Source organism: Microtus oregoni, unplaced genomic scaffold (genome assembly GCF_018167655.1).
Source record: "Microtus oregoni isolate MIOR12 unplaced genomic scaffold, Mior012 000036F_ref0000092, whole genome shotgun sequence".
NCBI lineage: Eukaryota > Metazoa > Chordata > Mammalia > Rodentia > Cricetidae > Microtus > Microtus oregoni.
Window position 1 is genome coordinate 17,840,459 of NW_024543095.1, and position 27,912 is coordinate 17,868,370.

Genomic DNA, 27,912 nt, shown 5'->3' on the forward strand with positions numbered 1-27,912 from the left:
ATAGGCGCATGCTGCTATGTGGAATGTTCAGCTTTGACCCAGAAGGGTTTGAAGACTGTTTTTGATGAGGCTATCATAGCCATTTTAACTCCAAAGAAACACACAGTTAAAAAAAGAATAGGATCAAGATGTATAAACTGTTGTTTGATTACGTGAGAAAAGTCTGTAGCGGCCAAGGAAACTGTCCATTTCTCCCAGAAAGCATTTGAAATGCTACGGCAATGTCCTGACCTCTTACAATGAAGCAGTTTAACTTGAGGGGGGAGGGAACCTGTCCCCAGCATTCTACAGAGTTCACAGAGAATGTTTCTTAAAGGTCTAAGCGGCAGCAAACAGCATCTGAAGCCACAGTCTACTATAAATACTTTATTTCAACTAGAAGGTACAATCTCTCAGGGGTTTCATAGTTAAAAGCTACAATCACATCACGTTGAGACAACATTGACAAACAACAGTGCTGTAAATGGAACCGCTTGGCTTTGACCATCCACCTCTGCACAGCCCTTATGGAATCTGCACCAAGAAACAGCTTCTCCCCTTCCTCCTCTTAACTGCTCTTGTATGTGAGTTGCTTTCTATTCCAGTATATCCAGAGTGGTGAGCTCACCAGGCCAGCCACATAGCCAAAGGTTGCTCCGAGTGTACAGGAGATGGGCCACACCTGAGGAAAGAATTATGAAATCAAAACCAACTGATGTTTTATTATTACTTGAGCACAAATTAAGTATAACATAAACATTTCTATAGTGAAGCTTAATGTGCTTTCTTAAAGAATGTCAAAGGTTTAATAGGTCACAATTGCATTTACCACGAACACTAAAATGTACACATTTTAGTTAATGTGCATCAGAAGGTAGCAAGGCTTCTGGCAGCTGTAGATGTAGTTTGATGTTCCCCAGATTGCATGAAATACATGCTAAGGTACAAATTTAAAAATTGGGTCATAGTGTGCCATAATCCTGAACTCAGTTTAGCTCTCTGAGTTAGTTGGTCATTTTTCTAATTCCCACTTTGGCTGTGTACATCAAAGGAAACAAGAAGGGAGGAGGCTGACAAACCTTAGAAACCTTCCGTGGGGTCAGGGAAGACCTAGAATCTAAGCATGTTCTGTGGAATGTGAGGGTGTTTGGCTTCCATGAGCTACGGCTACCGTAGCCACAGAGGGTACAGCCCACAGCTTATACACATAGAGTACAAGGCAAACAGTACTACAGGCTTCCCAAGACGGTTTCTCCAGCCATGTCATACTTTATTAAACCAGAACTAAATAATGGTGATTTCTTTAATGCCGCAGACAGGATATGTGGGTCCCTACATAAAAAGCCCTGTGTAAAAAAATATGGGGAGCAAACTTCCATGTCTCTTTGTAAAGCTTATTCGGTGTACTGGAGCCACTGCTGACCCTTTTCGGGGAATAGGCCATCACAGTGTAGTGGAGACAAACCACCTTAATAACTGGCTGGTACCATTTGGTTTTCTTCCTCAATCTGCTATGGATCTGCCTTATTCTAAATGCCATGCAACAGACAGTAGTGTTAGGTGACGCTTCCATGAGAACCACCTCATGCAGTTTAGGGAAGCATAATCTAATCCATATCGTGTTGCCGGCCTTTCTTAGATTTAAATTTGCTGTTGCTTAAACTACGACTTCTTTGTCTTTAGCGAGCTTGTGTTATCTTCCAGGACTTGTGCTCACAGCTTTGTCTATTGCACAGATTGGGTAATGGAACACTAAACATTGATACTTGAAAATGACAGCCTTAAATGTTCTACCAGTCACAAATCTAGATGTACTGTCTTGCATGTGACTTTGTAGGAGTTTTTGAAGTCTAAGCACCACACGCCCCCACTTGGTAGTGGACAGTCTACTGGACAAGAGCTTTCTCTTGGAAGTGGACGTGGGATGTCTTTTTCTCCAAGCAGCGGTGGTTCACATTAAGCATCATGGCCTTATGTATGCTCAGATGGGGCTTCTGTATCTTCCCCATTTTGTTTTGGTCTGTTTTTAGATAGAACTGAAAGAAACTGTATAATGAGTTAACATGCTAGCTAAGTTGTCAAACCCATGATATGAAGGAATCCCGACAGTAAAGTGTTATTCATTTCCAAGTTGCCTTTGGAGATTTGATGGGTTTGGGTCTTGGTTTTTCTCTTTTTTTCTTCAAATCTACATTTGTGAAACCCTTGACACTTAGTGTATTAGGCAGTGAAGTGGATTAAGAATCGGGAAAGGTGCACTGGTGTCGCTGGTCTCCTCATGCTGTGACCATGGGAACGCTCTCCAGGGTCTCTCCCACTCATGAGCCTTCACTCTCTTCTGATTCACAGCACTCATAGTCGGGCATCACCTTTTCAGCTTCCCTTTCTGCAGATGGTAAGAACCATGTATATAGAATACTCGAACTCTAAGCAGACGATTGTATCATCTGAACCTGAGGTGCCTTAGGTACTCTATTTACCTTGATGGGGTTTGGAGTTCCCATTGCTTGTTAAGAACTCTTTGTGTTGGTTATTTAGTATTTCTTTTTGCAAAATCTTCTCTGCCACTTTAACCAAAAAAAAACCAAAGATTTGTTTTCTATTCATGGGCAGATTATAGAGAATATGCCTTATTTTTCAGAAGCATATCTTCATTAAAGGCTTAAGCTGCGACAGAAATTCAGACTAGTCTCTGGAAAAATCCCTTTCAAACTAGTGAAATACCTAAGAAAGAAAATACGTTTCAAAACTATTTTATTAACATGAATTGTGCTAGTGAATGCAGTGCTTCGAATAAGGTCATGTATGAACGAACTTAGAAGAAATTATAATTCATCAGTGTTTGCACAGAAGATTTGTTCTGAAGTCCTTTAAAGTTGTTAGGGGAATCTCATAGAACTTGGCTAATGTGTGCCCTCACTCCATCCTTGCATTGTAGCTCACTTGCAATGAATTATATTTTCAATAAGTAAGAGCTTGGGTTCCTGCTATTTGTTATGAATTATCTTAGTTACTTTAGACATTGCTTCCATTTGACTTTTTAATTATTGGTTTTAAATACCAAATTAAATACTGGTTTGTTGGTTGTTGCTTTTTAAGTGATTGTTACTTCAACAGCGTCCCTTCCTAACATATGGGGTCATAAATAAAATGAAATGCAGTTTACTATTTATGTAAAGCACTCAACTTCTCACCTTAGTAGTTTTTATTTAATCCCTTCCCTCTGCTTTGAGACTGCTCACCCCTGGCAATGTGTGAGCACCTGCACCCTCTACAAAGTCCTCTGTCGGTAATGTGTGAGCACCTGCACCCCCTAAAAGGCTCTCTGTCAGTCAGAGTGTGGGGAGAGTAACAATCCCTGTGGCTCCCAGCCAAATTCCAATTTCGGGCACTAAATTCTGTTTTAATCACTCTGTGGTTCACTGTTCTCAAACACACAGACATACACAGCCACACACTTTAGACAGCTGCCATACTTCACTTCCAAAGAATGTGGAAAAATAAAATAAATGTTGGTTTAAATGATTTTCTCCTCTAAGGGGTTAAAGCTCGGAACATTCAGTAAGTCGCTGTTATGTAAAGCTCAAGACAGCCATACCATCAGCAAAAGAAAATGTCCCAACTTTCCAGACGGTTTTCTAGTGATGGTGCGGGCTTTGTGCCTTTCAGAAGGCTGGCATGGCTCTCCGGTGACACACAAGTCCTTAACAGTTAACAATCTCCTACGCGCTTCTTGCTGGCTTCCTTACAATTGCTTTAAAATGTTTAAAACCACACCACAGCACAGAATTCATCCCGACTTATCAACTCAGCCCAGCTTAATTATATTTTAATAATGAGATCTTAAGTTTTCCATTTAAAACTTATTTTCCTGTTTCACAGAAAGACTTGTTTTAAGATTCTTTATGGCACGTTCGTATTTCTTGAGAATCTCTAGAACCTATGTGCTATTTCAGCTGCAGAGATACAAGTACTTCTCCAAATTATGATGATCTGAGATCACCATATAATTACTTGGTTTTATCTAAGGAAAATAGGAAATTGAGAACAAAGACATTCATGTTAAGAAAGCCATTCATAGTTTGCCACCAAAGTGATGATCATTTTATTTAATTCCTTTTAACTTCAAATATTTCTTTAAAATCACTAACTGGAAGAAACATCTCATGTTATATAACAACATAATGCAATGCAAGTAGATAAAATTAGTAAAGTTATCAAAAGAAAACCCTATTTTAGAGACGAGCAGCTTCATCGGGTACAAAGTCAGCATCCTAGCTATGCACAGTGCACCTGCCTCTCATCCCAGCACTCGGGAGGCCGAGGAAGAGGATGGTTCATTTGAAGTATAGGATGCCATCTTAAGGTGGCCATGCTGTAATGAGTCACCATATCCAAAAGCAACTTGGGGAAGAAAGAACGGGTTTATTTGACTTACACTTCCACATCTCTCTATCCATCATCTAAGGAAGTCAGGACAGGAACTCAAACAGGGCAGGAGCTGATACAGAAGTCATGCCTGCTTATAGAACCCAGGACCACCAGCCCAGGAGTGGCACCACACACAATGGGTTGGACCCTCCCACACCACTAGTTAAGAAAATGCCCTATAGACTTGCCAAAGCCCCATCTCATGAAAGCGTTTTCTCACTGAGGTGCCCTCCTCACAGATGACTCTCGCTTGTGTCTGACTAGCACAGCTGCAAAGCAAGACTTTATCTCACAAAATCTCGCCTTTGACCTTGTACTTCAGAGGCTGGATCACCACGCGCTTGAGGCCAGCCTGGCTACAGCATACTCAAAAAAAAAAAAAAAACAAGACACCAAGAAAAAAAAAAGGAAAACAAAAAGCCAACTCAAGCAACCCCCTTCCCCCAATAAATAAAAATGCCTTGCTTTCTGGGCACCATTATGTTTCTTCCTATAAATTATGTTACTGTGGTTTTTTTTCCTTTATCACTTGAATAAGAACAAAAAGAGGTCTGTTTTCTCAAAGTAATAAAAATTAATAAAGATTTTATATTATCTAGTATAGAATTTGGGTAAATGAAACCTGTAGTAAGTTTTTTTCCAGAAATAAAATAATTTCATCTTCATAAGCCAAAAAGCACTTTTAAAATATACAAATAAACTGAACATGTGTGTTTTTTTATGTGAAATAAAAACTGTTTGAAAGGAACAGTGTAGGCTGGGGCAGATGGCTCAGCAGTGAAGAGCACTGGCTGCTTTTCCAGAGGACCGAGTATGGTTTCCAGCACCACATGGAGGCTCACAACCATCTGTAACTTCAGTCCTGGGATTCAACACCCTCTGTGAACACACAGCACATACATGGACACAAAGTATGTAAAATAAGTAATCTAACAAAAGCGTGTCACTTTGCTGTCTTAGGAAAGAAACCGCTCCCGCACATCTATGCAGTGTGTGGTATTTCTCGGCTGCGCTCCAGCTGGTATATACAGTGATTAAGAACACGGGATTTGAATCTTGACTTAAGATTTACTCAACATGTGGTCCTTGGCGAGATCTAGCCATTTTGTACTGTGTCCAGTGTACACCCTGCAGGTGCTCACACATACACAGCAATAATAAATATCAATGTAAAAAACCATATGATTTTTTCGCCAGGATAGAAAATCATATTTTTGAAATATACATTTTCTAAAATTCACAAATGTCACAAATTCTTGCATAATTTGAAACTAGAAGTCCTAGGATTATAACTGAATTGGTCACTGCAAAATGCCAAAGTAAAGGATAAAACAAAGATCACTGGTTTGATTGAATTGGGACTTACATGATTTTAGGTTAATTGGTATTTCCCTTGCTGAAGGGATTATACTGTATTCAAGTAAAATGTTAATATATAGTTACACATTTCAAGACTGGGAAAAGTAATACTTAACGGAAAATGATCCTGGGTTAAGGATGTGCCCTTTGTAAGCTGTGCTGACAGGACTGAGGCAGCTTATGTGCATGCATATGTGTGTTCAGGAGTGTTTACTGTCACTTTTAAGGAGTCCTGACCAGGAATTCACCGCTCCACAAGTAATTTCCTAACTACGTGTTCTTTGTAGTAGGAGAAAGGTCAGAGTAAATGCAGGTCAGTGTCCATTTGCAATTAGCAAACTAGGTCCAGATGAGCAGCTCCATACACCAGAGGGCAGCATTTGCATTAGGAGTATCCAAGGCAACACAGGCAAGACCAAATTCAAAGGAAACGTAAATCATCATTTGAAGGCGGTACATGACCAGACCTCGTCAGATGGATTCGAACAGTTCAGGGCAGTAAACCCACTAACAAGTAGCTTGTGAGAGACACAGAACCGGCTGCAGAGAGCTAACAGCCCTTCCTCTGCGATCCATCAGTTTATCCCTATTTACTCTGATGACACCACATCTGGACTCCATGGGCACACACATGTGCACAGACACACAAGTCTTTAGAAGGAGTAAGTAGAACACGACAGATGTCACTTTCCTATAGTCACATGCTACATATGTGTGCACATGCTTGAAGAAAAAGCATGAGTTTTACAGTACAACAGCACTGTAAATTAGCTTTAAATATGCTTCTAAAAATGTATTAAATTTTGGTCTAAAAATACAGACATCTCCGGGGTGATGACGACAGTTAGAGGAAACAATGTGGGAGAAGAAAACAATTTAATACTCTAAAGAGAACAAAGCTACGGCCTGAAAGAAACAAACACTGTTTCAGTCTCCAGCAGTGAAGAGAATCAGGGTGTAGGTGGAGCTTTTGTTCGGATCCTAAATCGTTCCTTTTCCAGTCAAATAATGGTGAACATGGAGTGTACTCTTCCCTTCCACACATTGTGGGGGTTAAGAACAGGAATGAGATCCACCTTGCATTACAGTTGCCATGATTACATTTCCTTTGGCACAGCACCAAGACCCATGCCTAGAACATAGAGACCTACAAATGACTCATGTTCTATTTGTATCTGAAATGTCACACAGAATTGAACACGATATGAAATTCAAGAACCTCAATAAACTGGCTTAAGAAAATACCAAAGAAACAAAAGGAAAGTAACTCACTTAAGGACTACTAGCAGAAAGAACAGGACTAAAAGCAGACGGTGAGAGCTCGGTGTACATAATGAAGCTGCCATTTGTGTATGCTGAAAGATTTGTCAGCAAACCACACCTTTCATAGGTCACAGCAGTGTGGTAGGTACCTCCTACCCTGCTTTCTGTAGCCACCTTCTTTTGCTGCCTTCTACACAGGGAGGGAGGTCTTCCTTCAACTATGGAAATATCCAGTAGTTTCATCACCTGTCGCTACTAAAATACTGAAAGCTCACATTAAGTTGAAAGTAAGTTTTCATTGGCACCAATTTTCCACGAGCCTTCCCTGTCCCTTAATGAAGAATCCATCTGAAAACTACAAATATGCCCGAGATTTCTCATTTCATTCAGAACACCATCAACGCCTGGCCACAGGAACATTACGAAATCAAATTTGAATTCAGAGTAGAGAAAACAGCATTAAAGTGTGACAGGCTTTTTGTTGGCTGTGTGTTTTTAAAGAAACCAGATGCTCCTGCTTCTCCAAAATATAAATAAAACAGAACCCAGAGATGCTTGCTCTGAACATACCTTAAATATATCAAGTGTGTACTGGGCTACAAGAAACAAAGAACTAAAATTCGCCTTTAATAGCATGTTGTATCTCACAGGGGAGTTACACAGCATACCGTTCTCCTGAAATTTCTCACAGGAGAGTTACCCAGTATACTGTGTCCTGAAATTTCTTCTGCACAATCCCCACATTAGGAAATGCCATTATCCCCTTATCTCCTTTACCACTTTTCTGGCAGATTCTGGCAACATTATGAGCCACCATGAGGTCTTGTTCTGTAGAGTTTAATTTATTAAAAAATAACAATAGCACCACAAAAACTTTGTTTGCTGAAAATGAAAGTGAAAGAAAAAACCAAAACCTCATCACTCCTCCAGTTTATTAGAAAACCCTAAAAGGAGCGTGAAGGATTGAGTAGAAGGCCCGAGACGTCGATTCTCTTCTTCCCTATGCATACGTGTCCCCCTTTAGAAGGATGACAGCGAATAAGCCAGGCTCTCACTGGTAGTACTCGAAAACGAACAAAACAGCCAGTGTATCCCAGCTGAATGAAATGTTCTCAATAATGATGACTAACAACTTGTAATGGATTCAAATTAGCTAACTAGAAAATCTTTGTTTAAAGTCCCTCATTCAGAAGATGGCTCAGTAGTATCCCAAGCTGCTGTCACCCCAGGAGACAGGAGCCAGAGAGGCAGCTAGCTAGGTGTACACGGTGACGATGAGGCACCTCCACCGGACTGCTCCGTGTGCAGTAGTGCACAGTGCACACTCACAGAGATCTAAGAGGTGACTGCTCCGTGTGCAGTAGTGCACAGTGCACACTCACAGAGATCTAAGAGGTGACTGCCCCGTGTGCAGTAGTGCACAGTGCACACTCACAGAGATTCAAAAGGCCAATTCAGTCAGCACCTGGGATGTGGGGAAAGGAGGATCAGGTGTTCAAGGCCAGCCTTGGCTATATCGTGAATTCCAGGCAAGTCTGGGCTACAGAGTGACAGCCTGTCTCAAAAATCACACTTCCCAATGTCACAAGTTAAGGGAAAACTACAATAATTTAAAACATTTGATATTAATTTGAATCTTGCTCACTCTTCATTGTAAGTATAGAGGGCAAAAAAATAGTGGCAGAAAAGCCTGGCTAATCTAAAACTGGACAATGGACTGTGAATAATGTCTTCTGAGCAAACCAGACACCTGCTTTAATCAGCACATCGCCCTCCACAGTATGGCTTCTAGTTCTGTGGACTTGCAGGTATGATCAAACTGTAGACACTAAAGTAGGTAATGTATATACACACGCTGACATTTTACCAACTCGTTAGAGCTGATGTCCCACTGTGCTTTAGTTTCTATTAATATTCTATATTTAGATTTAATTATATTAACCTAAAGTCATGAATCTGGTTGTTTGAAATAATTCATGTACCTTCTTCAATAATTTGCCCTCCAATCTATGTCACTATCTTCAGCTGAATGAAACCAAGTATGGCTGACTGCAATGAGATGTCAGCTCTGTCACCACAGGATGAGCAGTAGGACTCTGCTTCACGAGCACTGACACCCCACAAGGACATCAGTACTGCCACATTCTCCAGACCTCCCGATACACCAGTACTACCACATTCTCCAGACCTCCCGATACACCAGTACTACCACATTCTCCACACCTCCCGATACACCAGTACTACCTACCACATTCTCCAGACCTCCCGATACACCAGTACTACTACATTCTCCACACCTCCCGATACACCAGTACTACCTACCACATTCTCCAGACCTCCCGATACACCAGTACTACTACATTCTCCAGACCTCCCGATACACCAGTACTGCCACATTCTCCAGACCTCCCGATACACCAGTACTGCCACATTCTCCAGACCTCCCAATACACCAGTACTGCCACATTCTCCAGACCTCCCGATACACCAGTACTGCCACATTCTCCTTCTGAGACTTCTACCACGGAACAATCCATCATCATGCGGAGGGCGGCTCACCAGAATTATTGAATGTGAAAGAAACACTCAACTGTTTGAGAGAGAACATCTAAGTGAAACCACAAAAATGGATCTAAAAATAGGCAGTATGTTCAACAGAAAATTCAGGTCCTATAAGTGAAGTATGTGTGAAAGACTTAACTCCAACCATTTGTTACCCAGGAACTGACCCTACAACCTCGGCAAATATGCAGATACATGCTTAAGTATGACAATAATAAAATTAATGCTGCTACAGTGAACTGAAAACAACCTAAATGCCCATTCAGTAAAAACTGATGTATTGCCATGTAGTGATGGCACACACCTTTAATCCTAGCACTAGGGAGGCAGAGGCAGGCGGCTTTCTGTGAGTTCAAGGCCAGCCTGGTCTACAGAGCGAGTTCTAGGACAGCCAGGGCTACACAGAGAAACCCTGTTTTGAAAAACCCAAAAAGAAGGGGAAAAAAACCTGACATATTATTTTAAGAAAATAGAATGTTGCACTTATATAATTCTTCGCTAGTGTGGCAACACCATTATATAAAGTTTAAAGGGAAAAAGCAGATTAAAAAACCACGTACATCATGAACAGCACGCATGGAGAATACAAACGGTGGTTTTCCCTCACCGAATGGGGCCAAAAAAAGCTAATTTTAACTTTCTACAAAAATTATTAATACAGCTTAAATTTAAAAGGCACATATATTTTTTTCTTTGAGACTAGAAAATATTCCCTTCATGTTGGAAAAAAAAGTACATTTATTTTTAATATCATTGTTCCTTTTAGGAGAAATTATCTCAGGAAAAATTCATGATGCTATAGATTCAGAAGTATTTATCACAGCAGTGTTTATTATAGTAAATACAAGTAATAAACTAAATGATCAATAGTGAGTTTATTACATTATAAAATAACTATATAATAAAGTAGCATATTATAAAACAATTAAAAATTGGTGAAACAAGATCTTGGGGACAAAAAAAGGAAAGGTTATGGTGCCACAGTGATGAGTTTGTGTGTCAAGCTGACAAACTATAGCGTGTCCTGGTTATCTGAATTGTCAACCTGACAAACCTAGAGTCATCTGAGAAGAAAGGCTCACCCGAGGGATTTCTCAGCTCATCCTGGCCTGTGGGCATGCTTATGGGGGCTATCTTGATTATTAATCGATGCAGGAGGATGACAGCTGTGGACGACACCATCCCATAAGCTAGCTAAGCATGAACCTGGGAACAAGCAAGCAGTGTTCCTTCACGGTTTTTGTTTCAAATTCTTGTCTTGAGTTCCTCTCCTGACCTCCGCCGATGAGGGACTGTAACCTGGAAGTATGAGCCAAATAAATCTTTCCCTCCCCCAAGTTGCCTTTGCTCCGTGTTTTATTGCAGCAACAGAGAGTATTAGAACACGGTGGCATGCTTGTAATCCCGTACTAGGGAAGGAAAGGTGTGAGGATCAGGAATTCAAGGCCAGCATGGACTACATAAGATCCTGTCTCAAAACAACCATATCTAAAAATTAAGATAATGATGCTTGGTGTGGTGACTCATATCTGTAATCTAGAAGCAGGAGCAAAAGGCTCATAAGTTTCAGGCCAGCCTGGATGACAGAACAAGTTCAAAGTCAGCCTGAGCTATGCAAGAGACCTTGTCTCAAAGCACCAAGGGGGGCTCAGTGGTATCCGTGTACTGTTCAGCTTCCTTTCAAACCATTTGCCTTTATTTTGAAAATTACGTAGTGGCTGGCAGGACATCTCAGTGGGTAAAGGTACCTGCTGGTGCTGCCAAACCTGGGCACCTGTTTGATTCTTAGAGCCACCTGGGGGAAGGTGAGAACCTATTCTGATTCCTACTCATGCACTCCAGCATGCGTGCACCCACAGACATATGTGCACATGAGCTAAATAAAAATGTAACAAAGCTTGTTTTAGAAACTACTTTGCTATATGCTTTGTAACATATTTCAAGGTAAGTATTCAATAAAGCAATCTATCTAGTTACGAAAATATAATCTAAGATCAGATGAGGAGTGACTGTTCTGCAGATGAAGTCCTGAGTCTGGATCAGCAGCACCCATGTGAAAGGCAGGCATAGTGACAAACATTTGTAATCTCAGTGCAGGCAGGGGATCCAGGGCCTCAATGGCTAGCCAGCCTAGCCAATCAGTAATCCAGGCTCAGTGAGAGACCCTGTCTCAAAAAATGAGGTGAGGACCAACAGAAGAAGACACTGGATGTCAACCTCTGGCCTGCACACATGATAAATGCATAATCACACACGTAAGTAGATACATGCATACAACATATATACGCACAGTTTAAAATGAAACACTCACTTATGCATATAGAAAAAAAACAGCTGTACGGTAGATCCAGGCCAACATGAATGCCTGTGGCACTGGATCATATCCCAATAGCAGCCACCGAGACTGAGCTGTGTTCCCTACTTTACTGAACAACCAAATACCTTGCACCACATACTAGCTTTCTTTATCAGCTTTCCTACTACTGTGCCAACACACATTTTGTTCGTTTGAAGTCTTTAAAACCAACCTGCCATGGTCTTTCCCAGTCCAGTGGAATAGGAAATGCTCCAAGCCATGCTCCTATAAAACTTGAAATTGTAGTGATCTGAAGACTGTTCTCCCAAATGGAGGTAACTCTGTAAGACACAAAACACAAGTTATTGGCAATTTATATTACAGCAACTAGAAAAATCACACAAGCACTAGCACAAATTGATGCTACACACATTTCTCACCCATTTACATAATCAACACAAACTGGCATAGAAACATGAAGATAACACACGTATTTCCACTTAAAGGTACTGCGTGTGCACTGTGAGAGGAGACAGTCCCAAAGAGTGCTGTAATAACAAGTATGTTTTCATATCACACCTCCTGAGTCCTTCCCCACAGCAACGTTCATTTCCAAATGATTATGTTCCTCTCCAGAAAGAGTCTGTGCAGGTGTACACACACACACACACACACACACACACACAATTTTATCTTAAAGTGCATATGCATATCTACATAAATAAAATGTGTGTGTGTGTGTATATATGGATGTAGAATAGTTTTCTCAACTCATCTTCATGCCATATTTTATTCAATATGACTGCATCTAGTGCAAGCCGGGAAACAGGCTGGAGAAGTGGGTCAGAGTTTTATACAACTTCAAGCCAGTTGTGGTAGCTCACACATGTAATTCCAGCACAAAGGAGGCTGAGACAGGAGGAATACTACAAGATCAGGGTTAGCTTGGACTATGCAGCAAGTTCTAGTCCAACCTGGGATATTGTTAAATAATGACTTTATTGAGTATAGCAACAACAGCAAAAACAAACAAAAAACCCTAGGAAATACTGTTCTAGTCACATAATTTACTAATCGAAAATTTATAATGCAATGGTTTTGGGGATAGTCAGTATTACATATTTATCACCAGACATATTAGAATATTTTAATCACTATAAAAAGAGACTCTTCATTCATATGCAACTACTCTCCTTTCCCCTTCCCCATAGCCCAAAGCAACTGAATTACTTTATGTCTATGGATCTGCCTATTCTAAGTATTTCACCTAAGTGGGCTCAACTGACATGAATTCTTATGCTAATTCCTTTCACTTAGATCTTTTCAAGGGTCATCTATGGTGTAGCATGTATAGACACTTCAATCATGTCACTGGATCATACTCCCTTGAATGGACACTAAAGATTTTATTTCTCCAATCAAAAGGTGGTTAGCATCTGGGTTGTTTCTACCTTTTTTTTTTTTTTTTTTTTTTGGCTATTAAAAAAAAAACTGCTGCTAGGAACATTTGTGAACAAATTTCTGTATGGAAACATGTTCTCGTCTCTCTTGGGATTATACCTAGAAGGAAATAGCTGGGTCACCTGCTATTTGAGGAACTGACAGTTTTCCCAAGCAGTTAAAACATTTGATTTTCCCACGACTTGAGGGTGAAGGTTCCAGTTTTTTACATCTTCCTAGTTATCTGTGGATTCCAGTCTCTAGCCAGTGTGAAGTGGGAGTATCTCAATGCAGCAGACTTATGGTTCAGGCTGCATTCAAGTCATGCTATAGAAGTCACTGAAGGATTGTAATCAGAGCCACTGGTGCCAACAAAGATGCTCCTCACAGTTTCACTATTCCGCACAGTGTAACCAACTTTTGCTTATTAAAATAAAAAGTGCAAACATCCAAGAGGTTTTCAGTTTTGATTGTTCAGCGTATCCATGATTGTTTGTGATCCTACATACTATAAACATCAAAAAATACGGAACGAAGACCTATACAAAACTATAAAAATTCTGCAGTCTGTATTTTAAGTGAATGCATTTATCAAAATAACTTATGTAACTTTTTATTGCTTTTATTGAGCTATATATTTTTATCTGCTCCCCTCCTTTTTTCTCCCCTCCCCGTCTACCCTCTGCCATGATCCCTATGCTCCCAATTTACTCAGGCGATCTCGTCTTTTTTACTACCCATGTAGATGAGATTCATGTATGTCACTCTTGGGGTCCTCATTGCTGTCTGGGTTCTCTGGGATTGTGACTTGTAGGCTAGTTTTTATTTGCTTTATGTCTAAAGCCACTTATGAGTGAGTACATATGATATTTTTCTTTCTGGGTCTGGGTTACCTCACTCAATATGATGTTTTCTAGCTTCATCCATTTGCCTGCAAATTTCAAGAGTTCATTGTTTTTTTTCTGCTGGACTCTATTGTGTAAATGTACCACATTTTCCTTATCCATTCTTCGGTCGAGGGGCATTTAGATTGTTTCCAGGTTCTGACTATGACAAACAAAGCTGCTATGAACATAGCTGAGCACATGTCCTTGTTGTATGATTGAGCATCCTTTGGGTATATACCTAAAAGTGGTATTGCTGGGTCTTAAGGTAGGTTGTTACGTAACATCTTTAAAGTCAAAGACAACAATAAGAATAAAAGTCTCCTCCTCTACCTGATCTCTACACCCTATACAGATGCTTCCAATTAAACATATATCACATATAAATATATACTTATATATTAAGTATATACATATTGCATGCCTTATATTTCAAGATGTCATTACTTTCTGCGTTTTACTGTAGAAGACATAGCTCCTTTTATCCACAAGCTTCCGTGTCAACGTCTCCCTCTGTCATCTCTTCAATACTAAAACTGCCCCCTTTAGCTGAATGGATAACAAGTGTTTTTGTAATAACCATAGAGCAAACCACAATTACATGTCTGTTCTCTTAATAAGTACAATTTTTAATTTTCCTCAGGTGCTTAGAGCTGTTCCCCCCCCCCCCACACACACACCTGTTTATCTCCGTCACTAACTCATCTTAAACACTGAAAAGGAAAACTATCTCAGTAGTACTCTAGATGTTTGCTTCCTCTCTCTGCTCCCCTTTCTCTCTGAAGTGTCTCACTCACTCCTATCTGGTTGCTCTCAGCCTGCTGACAGCTCAGTCCTCTGAGGATCCTGCACTATCATCTTGGAATTTCCTTGTCTCGGGACCGCTGCTCTGGGATCAATTGCCTGGGTTCAGAGTCAGATCTTGATCCATTCTCTCATTCCCTCTCTCTCCTCCATCCCCCATCACCTTTCCTTCTCTTATCAAAAATAGGTTTGAAGAGATACTTTACATCTGAAAATGACTTTATTATGACTGCCACAAATATTTGCCTCAGATTTTTGGAAAGCACTGTTCCCTTGGGTCCTGGTTCCCACCGAAAGGTTCAGTATCATTCCACTCCCTTTCCTACAAGTAACATGCTTTCCCCACTCTCTGGAAGATTCTAAGCATCTCGTTACCCCTGGTTATCTTACATTTCACATACAAAAAAATCATTTTGTCTGAATAAGAATTTTTTCCAACTCATCTCTACTTGTGTTTTTTTCTATAGTATTTAGTTCATTTTCCAAGAGTTCCAATACTGCTGAGTATTCCCTTTACACACACAAAAAGATGCGGTTATCTTCTGCTCATTCTATTGTCTCTCTTTTATTGTGTCTAGATTTCATTTGAGGTTAGATGGTGTAAGCCGAGTTTCCTGAAGGAGGAGAAGGGTTGCAGGTAAGAGCAGATTCACTGGTGTGTAGAGGTTCATTTAAGCCTTATCCCCTGAGGAAGCTGAACATATCGCAACATTACGGCTAGCTGGAACACCTGAGGCTTTGAGGGGTACAATTATATTTCTCATTCCTCTTCTTCCATTGAACAACTTGTTTGTGTTACTTTACAGTGTCTTCTGCTCTACACCTCTAACTCATTCAAGTATTCTCTTGGTGTAATGAGCCTCTTTCCTAACTTCTCTTCTTACAACAGAAGCACGTGGAGTCTTAGGTGTGAGCCTCCCTTGTCCTTTCTCCATATCTGTCAGATGTTCCCTAGTAACTTCATGCTTCCCAACCCTTTCCTTACCCTTCATTTATTTTGACTGGCTCAAACCTTTCCTTCACACTAAAATTTGATTTTCCAACTTACTTTATGCTTCTCAATATTTCTTTCATTGTTTTGTTTTGTTTTTGAGACACTGTCTTCCTATGTAGACCGGGCTTTGACATCTGCCTCTGCCTCCGAAGTGCTGGGAACAAAGGTGTGCACCACCCAGCCGCTTCTTGACATTTCTAAAATATGTTTTAAAGATGTTCTTTAGGTTCTGAATTTATGGCACTGATTCTGCAGTCTGGTCTCCTTCATTTTGGCTCATTTTCTCATCTTTGCTCTTTTTACTAAATTAATATACTTAATAACATTTTTCTATGGTAAATCGTATGAAAATGTTTGGTTTTGGTCCAGGGACATGTTCTCCTGGAACACATTGTTCATTGCCTGTGCACATGTCCCCCCCCCCCCACCCCATGACACCCACCCTCACAGTTGTGTGCCATGTCTATTTCTCTTTCTCACACTTTCCACTGACAACCTGTCGAGGCTACCTATTTGCTCAGAAATATAACAAATGAATTCTCTTTGGTGCTGTCTTTTCATCTTAACTGGCTCCAATTTTTCCTGTTGTGAATCTGCATTTTGAATGCTGGGTGTTATTTTCTACCTGTGGCTTTTGTTGCTGTTGTTGTTTATCTTAAGGCAAAGGGAAAGAATGGTGAAGACCAAGGTAGATGCTACCTCTGTGACTCAACAGTAATACTCAGCTAAAGTGGAGTAAATGGTAGCTCCATGGTTCACACTTTAAAAACTCCTGGCCAGGGTTTATACATCCTTTTAGAAACCAGACGAGGCCACTGTGGAGCCATCTGTGTCCTTGGCAGGGGCCCAGGAGAAAACAGCTCTTAGAGTCATAAAAGACAAGGAAAGCTGACAATGAGTCAGAGAATGGCTGTTGTGTTGGTGAGAAAATCTATGTAGCTGTATATACATTCTTCACATTAGGACCCGAGTCTGACAGTGTCAACCAGCTGCCTTTGGTCCCTGCGTTCTACTCCAGCAGCCTAGTTCACAAACCCTTCCCTAAGTTTTGCTGAAACAAATATGTGCACTACACTGCTCACATTGTTCCAAGAAACCCTTGCTTAAGTTTGGTGGAACAAAGATGTGCACCACCTGATTTACAGCTGGGAAAATCTGATAACTTTCAACAGTAAACCAATCCCAGAACAATTTTAGTGATATGAATACTAGACTAATTCAACCACAGAGACCTATTCTCCTTCTCAGTATTCAGGACAGGAAACTACTGTCTTTCCCATCCTAGACCAAGGACAAAGACTGGCAGAATCCTTAAGAAGCACAGAATGTCCTATTTGTATCCAGAAGCACCAGCATCTGTATTACAGCATCACCGTATTCCTCCATGGTCCAAACAATACAGGCTGAGGTTTCATTCCACTTAAAGATCTGATAACTGAGGTTGCTATGCAAAACGTGATACATTTTACACACACACACACACACACACACACACACACTCATATATCAGTGGGCTAAACTAAATTATAAGGCAGTGATTAGAGTAACTGATTTTGTTTCAAAATTGCACATTATATGAAGAAACAAAATTAGAGTACATAAAATCTGTAATTATTGTTCCTTTAATAGTATTATTAGTTCTCTAACTTTCTGTTCCATTATTTGAATTTTTAACTTTAATCTTATTTAAAATCATATGCCTTTACTACAAAATTTATGTATTTTACTACTTAGGCTAAAAAATATGTACACACATGCATTCTTTTATAACAAAGAAATGGTAAAAAATTAAAACTAGGCAAATTCCTACTAACTTCTTGCAGGACTGATACCAGTTTATTTTCATTTCATAGGTTTCCATAATAAACTTATCTAAAGCATATTATTACTACTAGTACAGTCATGATTATAGAACATTTGCACATAACCAGTAGGGCTGAGAACAGACTAAATGGCCTATTATTATGCTATGAATAAAATTTTAAGGTACTTAAAGAAATGCTATAGGTCACTCTTCATGACAATAAGGCCTATGTACCTGCCCATATTACTTGGCTTCACTGAAATTCATTATGTTATATATCAACTGAAATATGCCACTTTGAGTGCTTCCTGTATGCTAGTGTATCGGCCACTTGGATGCAATTAACAGTAAGTACACCTGCTTAATCCAAATAGAATCTGATCTAAGGAAAAGGGGGGTACAACTCCTCCTGGTGGCTAAAAATATTTTACACAATTTTCAATATAAACTCTCCCCACTAAATGAATATTAAAATCTTTGCTAAGTTTGTGTGACTACATTCAGACTAAGTTACCTATTTTTATATGAGCAAATCTTTGACTCAATATCCATGGTAGTTTTCTCAATATAAAATCTGTTTCAATATAAAGATGACAAAAAGAAGCCTGTTTTCATCTATAGAACAGGTGTTACTGAGAGCTGATCTGAGCATCCTATCCAGGAACATATTTAGCTCAAGGGACCAAGCACTAACTCAGACACTTAAATAACAGCATAAACAAACTGAGAAATCAAAAGGCAAACTTCACTGCAAAGCACAGGCATATGCTAGGTTATGCTCTCCTTTATAAGACAGTCCACAGTGAAAGGAACACGCAGTGAAAATACAAGGCGACAAACCAAATTAAACTCTTGCAAATCAAGTATATTCAATATTATGCAGACCAACAAGAAACTGGAAAAATATTTTAAGAAACCAAATTACTTTTTTGTCATCAGTTTATTTACAAGAACATTCTCTAAGAAGTGGTTTTGTTTACTTTTCTGGAATAACTTTATGGCGAAAGCCTGTTAATGAAATTAAGTATCTAAATTTCAAAAGCATCAGAATTGATCCTTTATATAGAAGTCTCAATCTTCAAGTTCAAAATGTTTGCGTTTTCAGCTCAGCACTAAATTTACATGAACAAGCAAATAAATACATTAAACCCAGGGGCTGGAGGGGACTCAGCGGCTAAGAGCACCTGATGTCCTTCCAAGCACCCAGGTTTGATTCCCAGTACCCACATACTAGCTGGCTTATCTGCCACTCCAGTCCTAGGAGTTCCGACCACCTCTTCTGGCCTCCATGCACTAGGGATACACAGGTACAGACATATGTGAAAGCAAAACCCATACACATACAAATGAACAAATAAATTAAAACTTAGTTATTTCACTTAAAAGTAGTATAAATGTTTTATATTGATTTGAAGCTCGGTGAGATGCCAATTCAAAACAGACCTGTTCACCCTCAGCATCTTAGGTTCATTCCAATGCTTCTAGCTACGCTAATCAATATGGAGACACAGAAACTTCTGTTCACTCTAATGACAGGGTCATGTGCACTCCATATGCATTAACTGGCAAAGCTGTACTCTTCTCTGTGGTATTCATGTACCACACTTGCTGGTCTGCTACTTAAAAAGCAAACAGAATTATTGAGACAAACTATAGTTAGGGTGGAGATATGATAGACATATGATTGAGATAGAGATAAGATTGGGAGATAGATGCTCCCAATATTTGTTAATCCATTTGATAAACATTTCTTGAACGCTTGCTCTTTGATTTTTATTATCTTACTCTAGAAATTTTGGAAGGGTAGCTTTTATAGTCTAGTGACATTTCGGTGGCATATGAGGAACCTAACAGCTTCCTATTACAAGCCTAACTTTCAATAACCAAGAAATCAATTCAATATCTTACTCATTATTCTCATTCTGAATAGGGCTCAAATTTCACAGGCTAGCTAAAAAGTGTCCACGAAAAGCTTCTCTAGCTTATCTACTAGCTTCTTAGATGTTTTCCTCAGAGATAACCAATACTTCACCACCTTCTGCATTCTTTAGAGATCCATGGTTCTACCTCTTCTACCCTTCCAATTTCGGACATAACTGTTGCATTCCATACACAAGTTTTAATCTTGGTGGGTTTTCTGCTTAAGCTAAGTAGTGCCAGGGATGCAGCTCAGTTGGTAGACTGCTTGCCTCCCACATACAAGGTCCAAGGTTTAATCCCTAATACCACTATAGCAAGAAATTAAGTATCAATACATGATACAACATGAATGAGCCTTGAAAACATTGTGCTAAGTAAGAGAAATCAGTTACAAAAGATCATAAACTGTAGGGCTCATTTATACAAAATGCCCAGTACAGGCAATCCTACTGAGAGGGCAACAAGATTCATGGCTGCTTAGACACAGTAACAGGGTAGCAATAAGACGTAAGAATATAAAACTTTTGAAGTGATGAAAAAAACCCTAAAGTTGACTCTAGTGGTGGGTATGCAGACCTGTGACTGTACTAAAAATCGTCATTTCATGTTTCAGCAGGTGACACTAATAGTGCATGAATTGTATATTGTTTTTAATTTTTTTCTCCCATGAGCTGGCATGATGGTTCAATTTGACATAACTTTACATCATATCAAGAGGGAAGCTCAATTGAGAAAATGCCTCCATTAGATTGATCTGTAAGGCATTTTCTTGATTGATGATTGGTCTGTGAGGCCGTAGTCACTGTGGGTAGTGCCATCCCTGGGCATGAAGGTGTGTAAGAGAGCAGGCTGAGCAAGTCAAAAGGAGAAAGCCGGTAAGCAGCATCCTTCCATGGTTCTGCTTCAGTTCCTACCTTGACTTCTTGCCCTGACCTCCCTCAATGATAAACTATGACTGGAACATGTAAGATAAATAAATCCTTTCCTCCGCAAGCTGCTTTTGGTCACAGTGCTTTACTGCAGCAAAAGAAACCTAAATAACACAGCAGATAAAAACACTTGCTGCCAAATCTGTTGACCAGAATTCAATCTCTGAGACCCATGTAGTGACAGGAAAGAACCAACCACCCAAAGTTGTTGTCTGACCTCCACACATGCCCTACGGCACAACAGCACCTGAACATACATACATGCACATGCATATACACACATGAATAAATAAATAAGGAATATATATAACTACATCTCCCAACTATATTAGGTTACTTAATGTATCATAAGCCATATTCAGATTTCCAATAACCATCTTTCACTACTTCACAATAACTGCTAAGAATCAAATTTGTCTTTTCCTATAAAAAGAATATTATTTAATATAGTGTGTGTTGTTGAATTGTTTCAATAACAGTTCAATGTAAAACTGTGCTACCATATTTATTAATTTCTTCACTTCTTTGTTTTGTCATTAATGAAGTCTCCAAGCATTATGACTCTAACTCCATCTTTTCCAATTCCGCCAAAGTTTTACAAAGTACAGTTAAGTTTTAGAACACAAAACTTTCTAGTGACAGACAAACTATAGAACCAGGTTACATTGTGTCCCCTAAATATATAACTTTGACACAAAATTTAAAGCTGGCAAAATCACTAATCTAGCTAAACCATTAAAAGTTTCAGCCAGTTTCCATATTTAAAATTTTCAAACTAAAAATAAACTAATTCCATTGGAGATACTATGCTAACACTGTGGGGAGGGGTCGATATTCAGTTGTAAGGATTTCCATCCTAGAAACTTTATACTCATAAAGACAGCAGTTCCAGAAAAAATAAAAATAAAACACAGCAAGACCATATAAAAAATAACCACCACTCATTCCAAAGAAAACTGTAACTTACAGAGACAGGCTACCCAGAGCCCACGCTCTGTTCTCCTTGAGCTAATTTCCTAATCACACAAACCACAAGCTGACTTCAGTTTCTGTGCCCCTCCAGCACCCTGCAGAAGCATCCTCCTGCCTTTGGGACTTCTGATGCCATCCACCGCAGACCAGTCCCCTTGTGCAGCCCTGTTCTCTCTCCCTCTACTCCCATTTAGCTGCTCTTTCCATTCGTAGCCGTGAAAGACACGGCCCTTCCCCTCCAGTGTAATCTGAGCACTCTGGAGCCCACACAGAGCCAGCATAATGTGCAACACACAGTAAACGCTCCAGAAGTTTTGCTGCTGGGTTATAAATAGGGCAAACCGTGAGGACTAACTCGCCTGGTTTCTTAGTTAAAAATTAACCATGTTTAGTATCTATCATCTCAGTGGCTTTAAGGAAGCTAAAACTTTAACTCAGATATGCTGAAAACATGGGTATGGTAGCTACATAGATCATAGATGACGCGGTGAAGCTTGCACTCTCAGCATTACCATAAAAAGAGATGGCTACACGAAACATTTCGAGATTGTGAACTTCATTTCTACATTATGAAATGCACAGAAGGACCGAGTACTTGTAGTACTCTGTCTCGCTAGCGTGGAGGCAGGAGCTGGAGTTCTCTGTCTAGAATTCTCTCAAACTGTCTACCTTCAGCCTCTGTTCTCCAGCAGCACCGCCCCTTCTGGCATCTGGGAGAGGCAGACAAACGCCTCGAAACACTCACAGGACGAGTACACCAACGCGAACAAGAGAGACTTCTGTAGTTCTTTTGAATTACTAGTGCCACTAAAAGAGAAATGCTCAACTTACCCATTTCTACTGAACACTCTCAGCCATGCTTTGAGGTTTGGTCCTAGCAAACACAAACAAGGTACTGTAGTAAAAGTAGACAGAATAACTGCAAATAAAAATGTTTCCAACACCAACCTAGGATGAAAAAGAAAACCTGTTAACCTTTCAAAAGTGTTGGGGTCCGTGTATTCACAAGCGTCTATCACCGTTGTGAGAGCATTCACTATTCAAGAATCCTCTTACACTTGACTCTGAAAAACTACCTGAGACCCACTAAGTAAGACTAAATCATTCTACTAGCTGCAAAGACATCCTAGAAATTACCTGGCTTTAATCACAAATTTCAAAAATGTTAAAAATCTGAAGATCCAGACTGAGGCCTTGTAACAAAACCATCAAAAAGCTCAGTTCTAGGTAATTAGCTTTCTTCCTCAACAACCTTCAGAACTCTGAAGTTTAACTGCTTTTTTGCTTTTTAACATTAAGAGACTAGACTAACGATCAGCAAGTTTCACCTCAAGAGTTTATGTCTGGAGTCTAACAATTTGCATTTTGATAAAATCTTGAACTATGGAACACATTGTCTATCACTGATTCTCTTAAGATAGATTATACAGAAACCATTTTCCATGACAAGAAAACTTGCCTGCCCTGCATGAAATAGAATAATCTGTTAGTTTATTGTGCATATACAACTATGTGCGTATCTGCACCTGTAGCTTTATATGTGCATGTACAACCACACATTTCACCATGATCATTTAATCACTGCTAAAATGAAATGTCTCATATAAAAAATATTTGTGAATTTAGTTTCCACTAATTTGAAACTAGCCAATTTTAAAGACTTAAATTTTAATATAAACATTGATATCTGATAAAGGGATCTATGTCCCTTAAGAAAATAAATTCAGTTACTCTAAAATCATATTTGATCACTGAAATACTATTTATAGCCAATATACACATATTACAATAGCGAGTTGCCTACATAAATCAAGGCATGTCCAGCCTATGGCCCGCATCCAAGGATAGCTATGAATGCATCCCAAATCATAAACTTACAAAATTGCCAGATTTTGGTAATATGATCACAAGGTCTTTAAATACAACTTTGTAGATGACCACATCATGCTGTAATGTCAAAAGGCTGGACACCTGGAGGTTTTTCACAGCCACACACTAATTACTATAATGTGTGTGTATATGTATGTATGTGAATGTATATATGGTGTTTACAATGTACAGATGAGTATCAGAAAGCTAAATAACAGAAATATATGTAGAATTAAGTTGTCTCAATGTTTTTAACATAACAGTACTAAAAATAGGACAATGATAGTTTTTTCTACCCTGATCCATTAATCAAATCAAACTATGACTCTACTATAGTTGCTAGAGGTTAGCAGATCATTTAGTAAACTAATACATGAAAACAAAAAGTAAATATTCAGAACTCACTCTATTAGCGGTGCTCCATACAGAACAAAAATGATATGAAGGAAAAAACAAGACAGAAGGAAGTAGATGCAGCACTTCAAACCCCTGGTGACCTAAGAGAGAAAGGGGTACACTGAAGACAAGATGCAAGACCCTCTTAAAAGCCACCAACGCTGCCAATTAACACATGAATACACGCGGCTCCCACGGCGTCTGAAACAGCTGGATCACGTCTCACAACATACACAGTCCTCAAAACTACAGAAAATGCAAAATGGTTCAGCGGGTGAAGGCGCTTGCCTCCAAGCCTGATAACCAGAGTTCAATCTTTGGGACCCACACGATCAAAGTAAAGAACTACTCTCTGACCTCAATATGAAAGCTGTGTTGCATGTACACATGTACGTACACACACACACAATAAAATATTTCTTAAATATCACACAAATATACTCTACACTACAAAAACCAAAACTGATTTCTGTTTATGTGGTGTGATTACAATATTATTAATAAAGACTGTCAGGATACAAAACCCACAGTGATCCCACATGAATTATCTACAGAAAATAATAAATACTACTATTTTCTTTCATTTTAAAACAAAACTGAAGAAATTACATCAAAAAAGCAAAATACTAATTTCCAAAATTATATTCATATTGCTGTATAAATAATATTTTTAAAGGCTTGAATATCTACAAATAAGTCCATGCCTGGAACACACTTGACCTGAAACTCAAGAAGATATAATTATAAAACACATAATAACATTTTAAACTGTAAGTCAGTTAAGGTGGCAAAAACAGTCTAACGGAGTTTTATATATTATTGGATATTCAGTGAGGATTTTAATTTAACACATTTGTCAAGGGTCATAGAATAGTGACTATTCTGGAAAAAAATGGTTCTAATATCTGAAAACTTTTAACTGTTTAGTCAAGGTAGACCATGTGTGAAATGACTTAATTTGCAATTGCTGGAAAATTCACTTATTTAAGGAGAGCAAATACCTAGGCTGGGCCTCAACCCTAGCTGAGGAAGCTATTGACAGCTGACGGCTACTAAGGCAAAGAAAGTCAATTGTCTTTAAGAGTGTGCTCCCTGGTAGGTTGACCATGCTCCATGGACGGCCCCACATCCATGATAAGGGATATGGGACGCTGGAGGTTATAACAACAACAATGACAAAAAGGGAAGGAAGTTAGGTAGGGATTAGGAGTAGAGTAAATTGATCAAAACACACTGTGTGCCCGTACAAAGTTACCAAAGAACAAAAATACAAACTTTTAAAATATCCATGGGCTGGGAGACAGCTCAGACAATTAGCAACAAGGACCTGAGTTGATTCCTAGAACCCACAGTAAAATGTTAGGTATGGGGCACACTTGTAATCCCAGCACTAGGCAGAGACAGGAGGATCTCTGGGGTTCATTGGCCAGCCAGCCTAGCCTACCACCTGGTGAGCTCCAGACAATGAATGACCCTGTACAGAACAGGTGGACAGTGTTTCTAAAGATGATACTTGAAGTTGTCCTCCAGCCTCCACATGTATTTGCACACAGTGTAACCCACCTACCCACATAAAAAAATGTACAAAAATAAATGAAAATAAACTGCAGTGTGTTAAAGTTATGTTCAGTGATGATATAAAACAATGATTGTACAGGCTCATATTTATATTGTGATGCACTGAAGGAGCCAAATTCCACAATTAATACACAACAAAGATCTATCAAACACTGTAAGTAACAGGCTGCTGCTTTTGGGGGTGAATTTGGTTCCTTTTATATGCTGTAAATAACTCAAGGATATAACAATACTTCATTCTTTGTTTGGTTCTTTCAGGACAGGGTTTCTCAAGGTAACCTTGAATCTCCTGGAACTAGTAGCTCTGTAGCCCAGGCTGGCCTTGAACTCATAGAGATCCACCTGCCTTTGCCTCCCAAGTGCTGGGATTAAAGACAGGCGCCACTACGGGGCACAATGCTTCATTCTTACACTATTACTTCCATCTAGAAACTGGTTATTAATAAGCAAACCTTACCTTATGTGATAATGAACTCCTTCTAGCAGATACATTTGGTTTCACTACTAAATATAGCACGAGATTGACAGCAGTCACAAAAGCAGAACAAATACACAACCAGGTCAAGTGAGTTTCCAATATCGAGAAGTTATCCAAGAAGACGGATGGGATAAAAATGCTTAGGACAATGGAAAATATGCACAGAAGATTGGTATACAGAAGTCTCTTGATGTCAGTATCTTTCATGGTCTTTTCTTAGGTCGCTATCTAGAAGGAAAAGATTAAGAAAAACATAGAACAATGATTTTTTCCCCCATGTCCCAAACACTTCAATACTCTAAAGATAGAACATGTGCTAATAATTTTCCATGGGCAATATATTTGTTTCAAAGCACTGAACACACACTGATATCCTATTACTTTAGATTTTTCTAACACGATACAAATATCTTTCAGAGCCTTAAAAAAAAATCAGTAAAAATTTAAATACTCATGACTGGTTTCAGCAAAGGGGGCATGTACTAGAGACAATTAAGGAACTAATTTTACCTTTTTTTTGGCCAAAATCAGGAAAGTGCAATCACTTTAGTTCCTAAATGCCAACCAAGTATACACTTGGCCGTGCAAATGGAGGTGAGTACGGTAGTTAGATGGACATTATGTTAAACTAACGGCTCCCGAAGCTCTTCGAAAAAAGTAACACTGTCACAGATTCTAAATTCTAGTCAAAAGTAGAACTTGAGAAGGAGGAACAATGTTTATGATCTCTAAATTCGTATATTTGACCTAACTGGCTGTTTATACGTTATACTGGTTAAAATAAAGAAAGAACTTAGAGTAATACATATTACATTGTGGCGAAAATCCCGCCCAAACAGAAACATCCACCGTTTGGGCATTGTTCTACCAGCCCTCAATTAATTCACACCGTCGTTTTCAAAGGTAGATATGATACTGATTAAACAAACTGGACGAACAAGTTAGCAGGCACGGCCAAGGCTACAACACACTAAAGTCGTTTCAAGCACAGTCTCTTCAACACGAAGAGGTCTTCAGGGGTTCGGAGAAGAACGTGGGGAAAAGACTTGGGGAAATTCTTTTCCCCAAGAAAAGAAAGCAAAAAAAAAAAAAAAAAAAAAAAAGACTTGGGGAAAGTTTCTGAGACTCTTCCCTCCAGTGCCGGGGTCGGGCAGGTAGGGGATCAGGAATCCATCCTCTGAGTAGAGAGCGCTTCTGGGCCACCTGAAAATTCTGATCTAATACAGCGAGCGGTACCCAAACGCCTAGGCTCGTTGAATGGAGCCCTTCCTCGGACACTGGCGGACCCTGAGTTCCCCAGCACTCCAGACCTGGAAAGCCACCAACTGCAGTCGCGATCCGACGTGAGCCGGATCGGAAGGCGCGGCTGCTCCCGAGCCCTCCTACGCAGCCTTTGCCCCGGTGCGCACCGCAGCTCAACCCCACCCAGGGTGGCTCGGGATGCTGCCCCAACCTCGGATGGCGGGAGTGTGGGCAACTGAGGGGCGTCAGCAGAGAGCGAGCCCGTGCTGCCCACCCGGGCGACCTGAGAGGCAGCAACAGAGGGTCTGTCCCGTGCACAGACGCGGGGACAGAGAGGGTCCGGTCCGCGCGCGGACATCCCCGGGTCCGCAGGGCGCGTGGCGCTCGGGGGGGGCCACCGCAGCAGTCGGCAGAGTCCTGCACCGGCCCCCGGCGAGCGCGAGGGGCACGCCGCCGGCTTACCTAACTCTCCCGCCCGCCGCAGGGAAGGGGACACCACAGCCTCCCACCCTCCTCAGGTGCGACGGGCTGCCATGGTCCTCGCGCAGGCGCAGACCCAGGAGGTGGGGATTCCCAAGTCTACAGCCAATCGTTGGTGAAGAGGGGTGGGACAATGAAAGAAGCCCCGCCCATCGGCTCTCGTTTGACCCTCCCGCGGCTTTCCGGGTGCGGGATAGGCTAGAGCTGGATGCTGAGAGCGGAAGCGGGCTGA

At 40.1% G+C, this 27,912-nt stretch overlaps 2 protein-coding genes across 4 annotated transcripts in view; one reads left to right on the plus strand and one right to left on the minus strand.

Moving 5' to 3' along the window:
- The window catches only part of Rhoq (ras homolog family member Q), a 39,896-nt gene extending 36,736 nt beyond the window's left edge, over nucleotides 1–3,160 (plus strand). The window contains exon 5 of one of the 2 annotated variants that reach the window (XM_041630997.1): nucleotides 5–107. In XM_041630997.1, coding sequence (XP_041486931.1) covers nucleotides 5–37 — 33 coding nt within the window. In that variant the 3' untranslated portion in view covers nucleotides 38–107. The other variant, XM_041630996.1, reaches the window with a different exon arrangement.
- On the minus strand, nucleotides 347–27,761 carry Pigf (phosphatidylinositol glycan anchor biosynthesis class F). 2 transcript variants are annotated; one of them, XM_041630994.1, is made up of 6 exons: nucleotides 27,663–27,761; nucleotides 25,938–26,186; nucleotides 23,912–24,003; nucleotides 22,469–22,585; nucleotides 12,123–12,231; nucleotides 347–661 (listed from the first exon to the last, which is right to left on the minus strand). In XM_041630994.1, exons 2-6 carry the CDS (start codon nucleotides 26,163–26,165, stop codon nucleotides 548–550), a joined length of 660 nt encoding a protein of 219 aa, XP_041486928.1. In that variant the 5' UTR covers nucleotides 26,166–26,186; nucleotides 27,663–27,761; the 3' UTR covers nucleotides 347–547. The 2 variants fall into 2 exon arrangements, with proteins under 2 accessions (XP_041486928.1, XP_041486929.1); XM_041630995.1 differs by lacking the exon at nucleotides 27,663–27,761 and adding an exon at nucleotides 26,469–26,575.
- Between the last annotated feature and the right edge of the window lie 151 nt (nucleotides 27,762–27,912).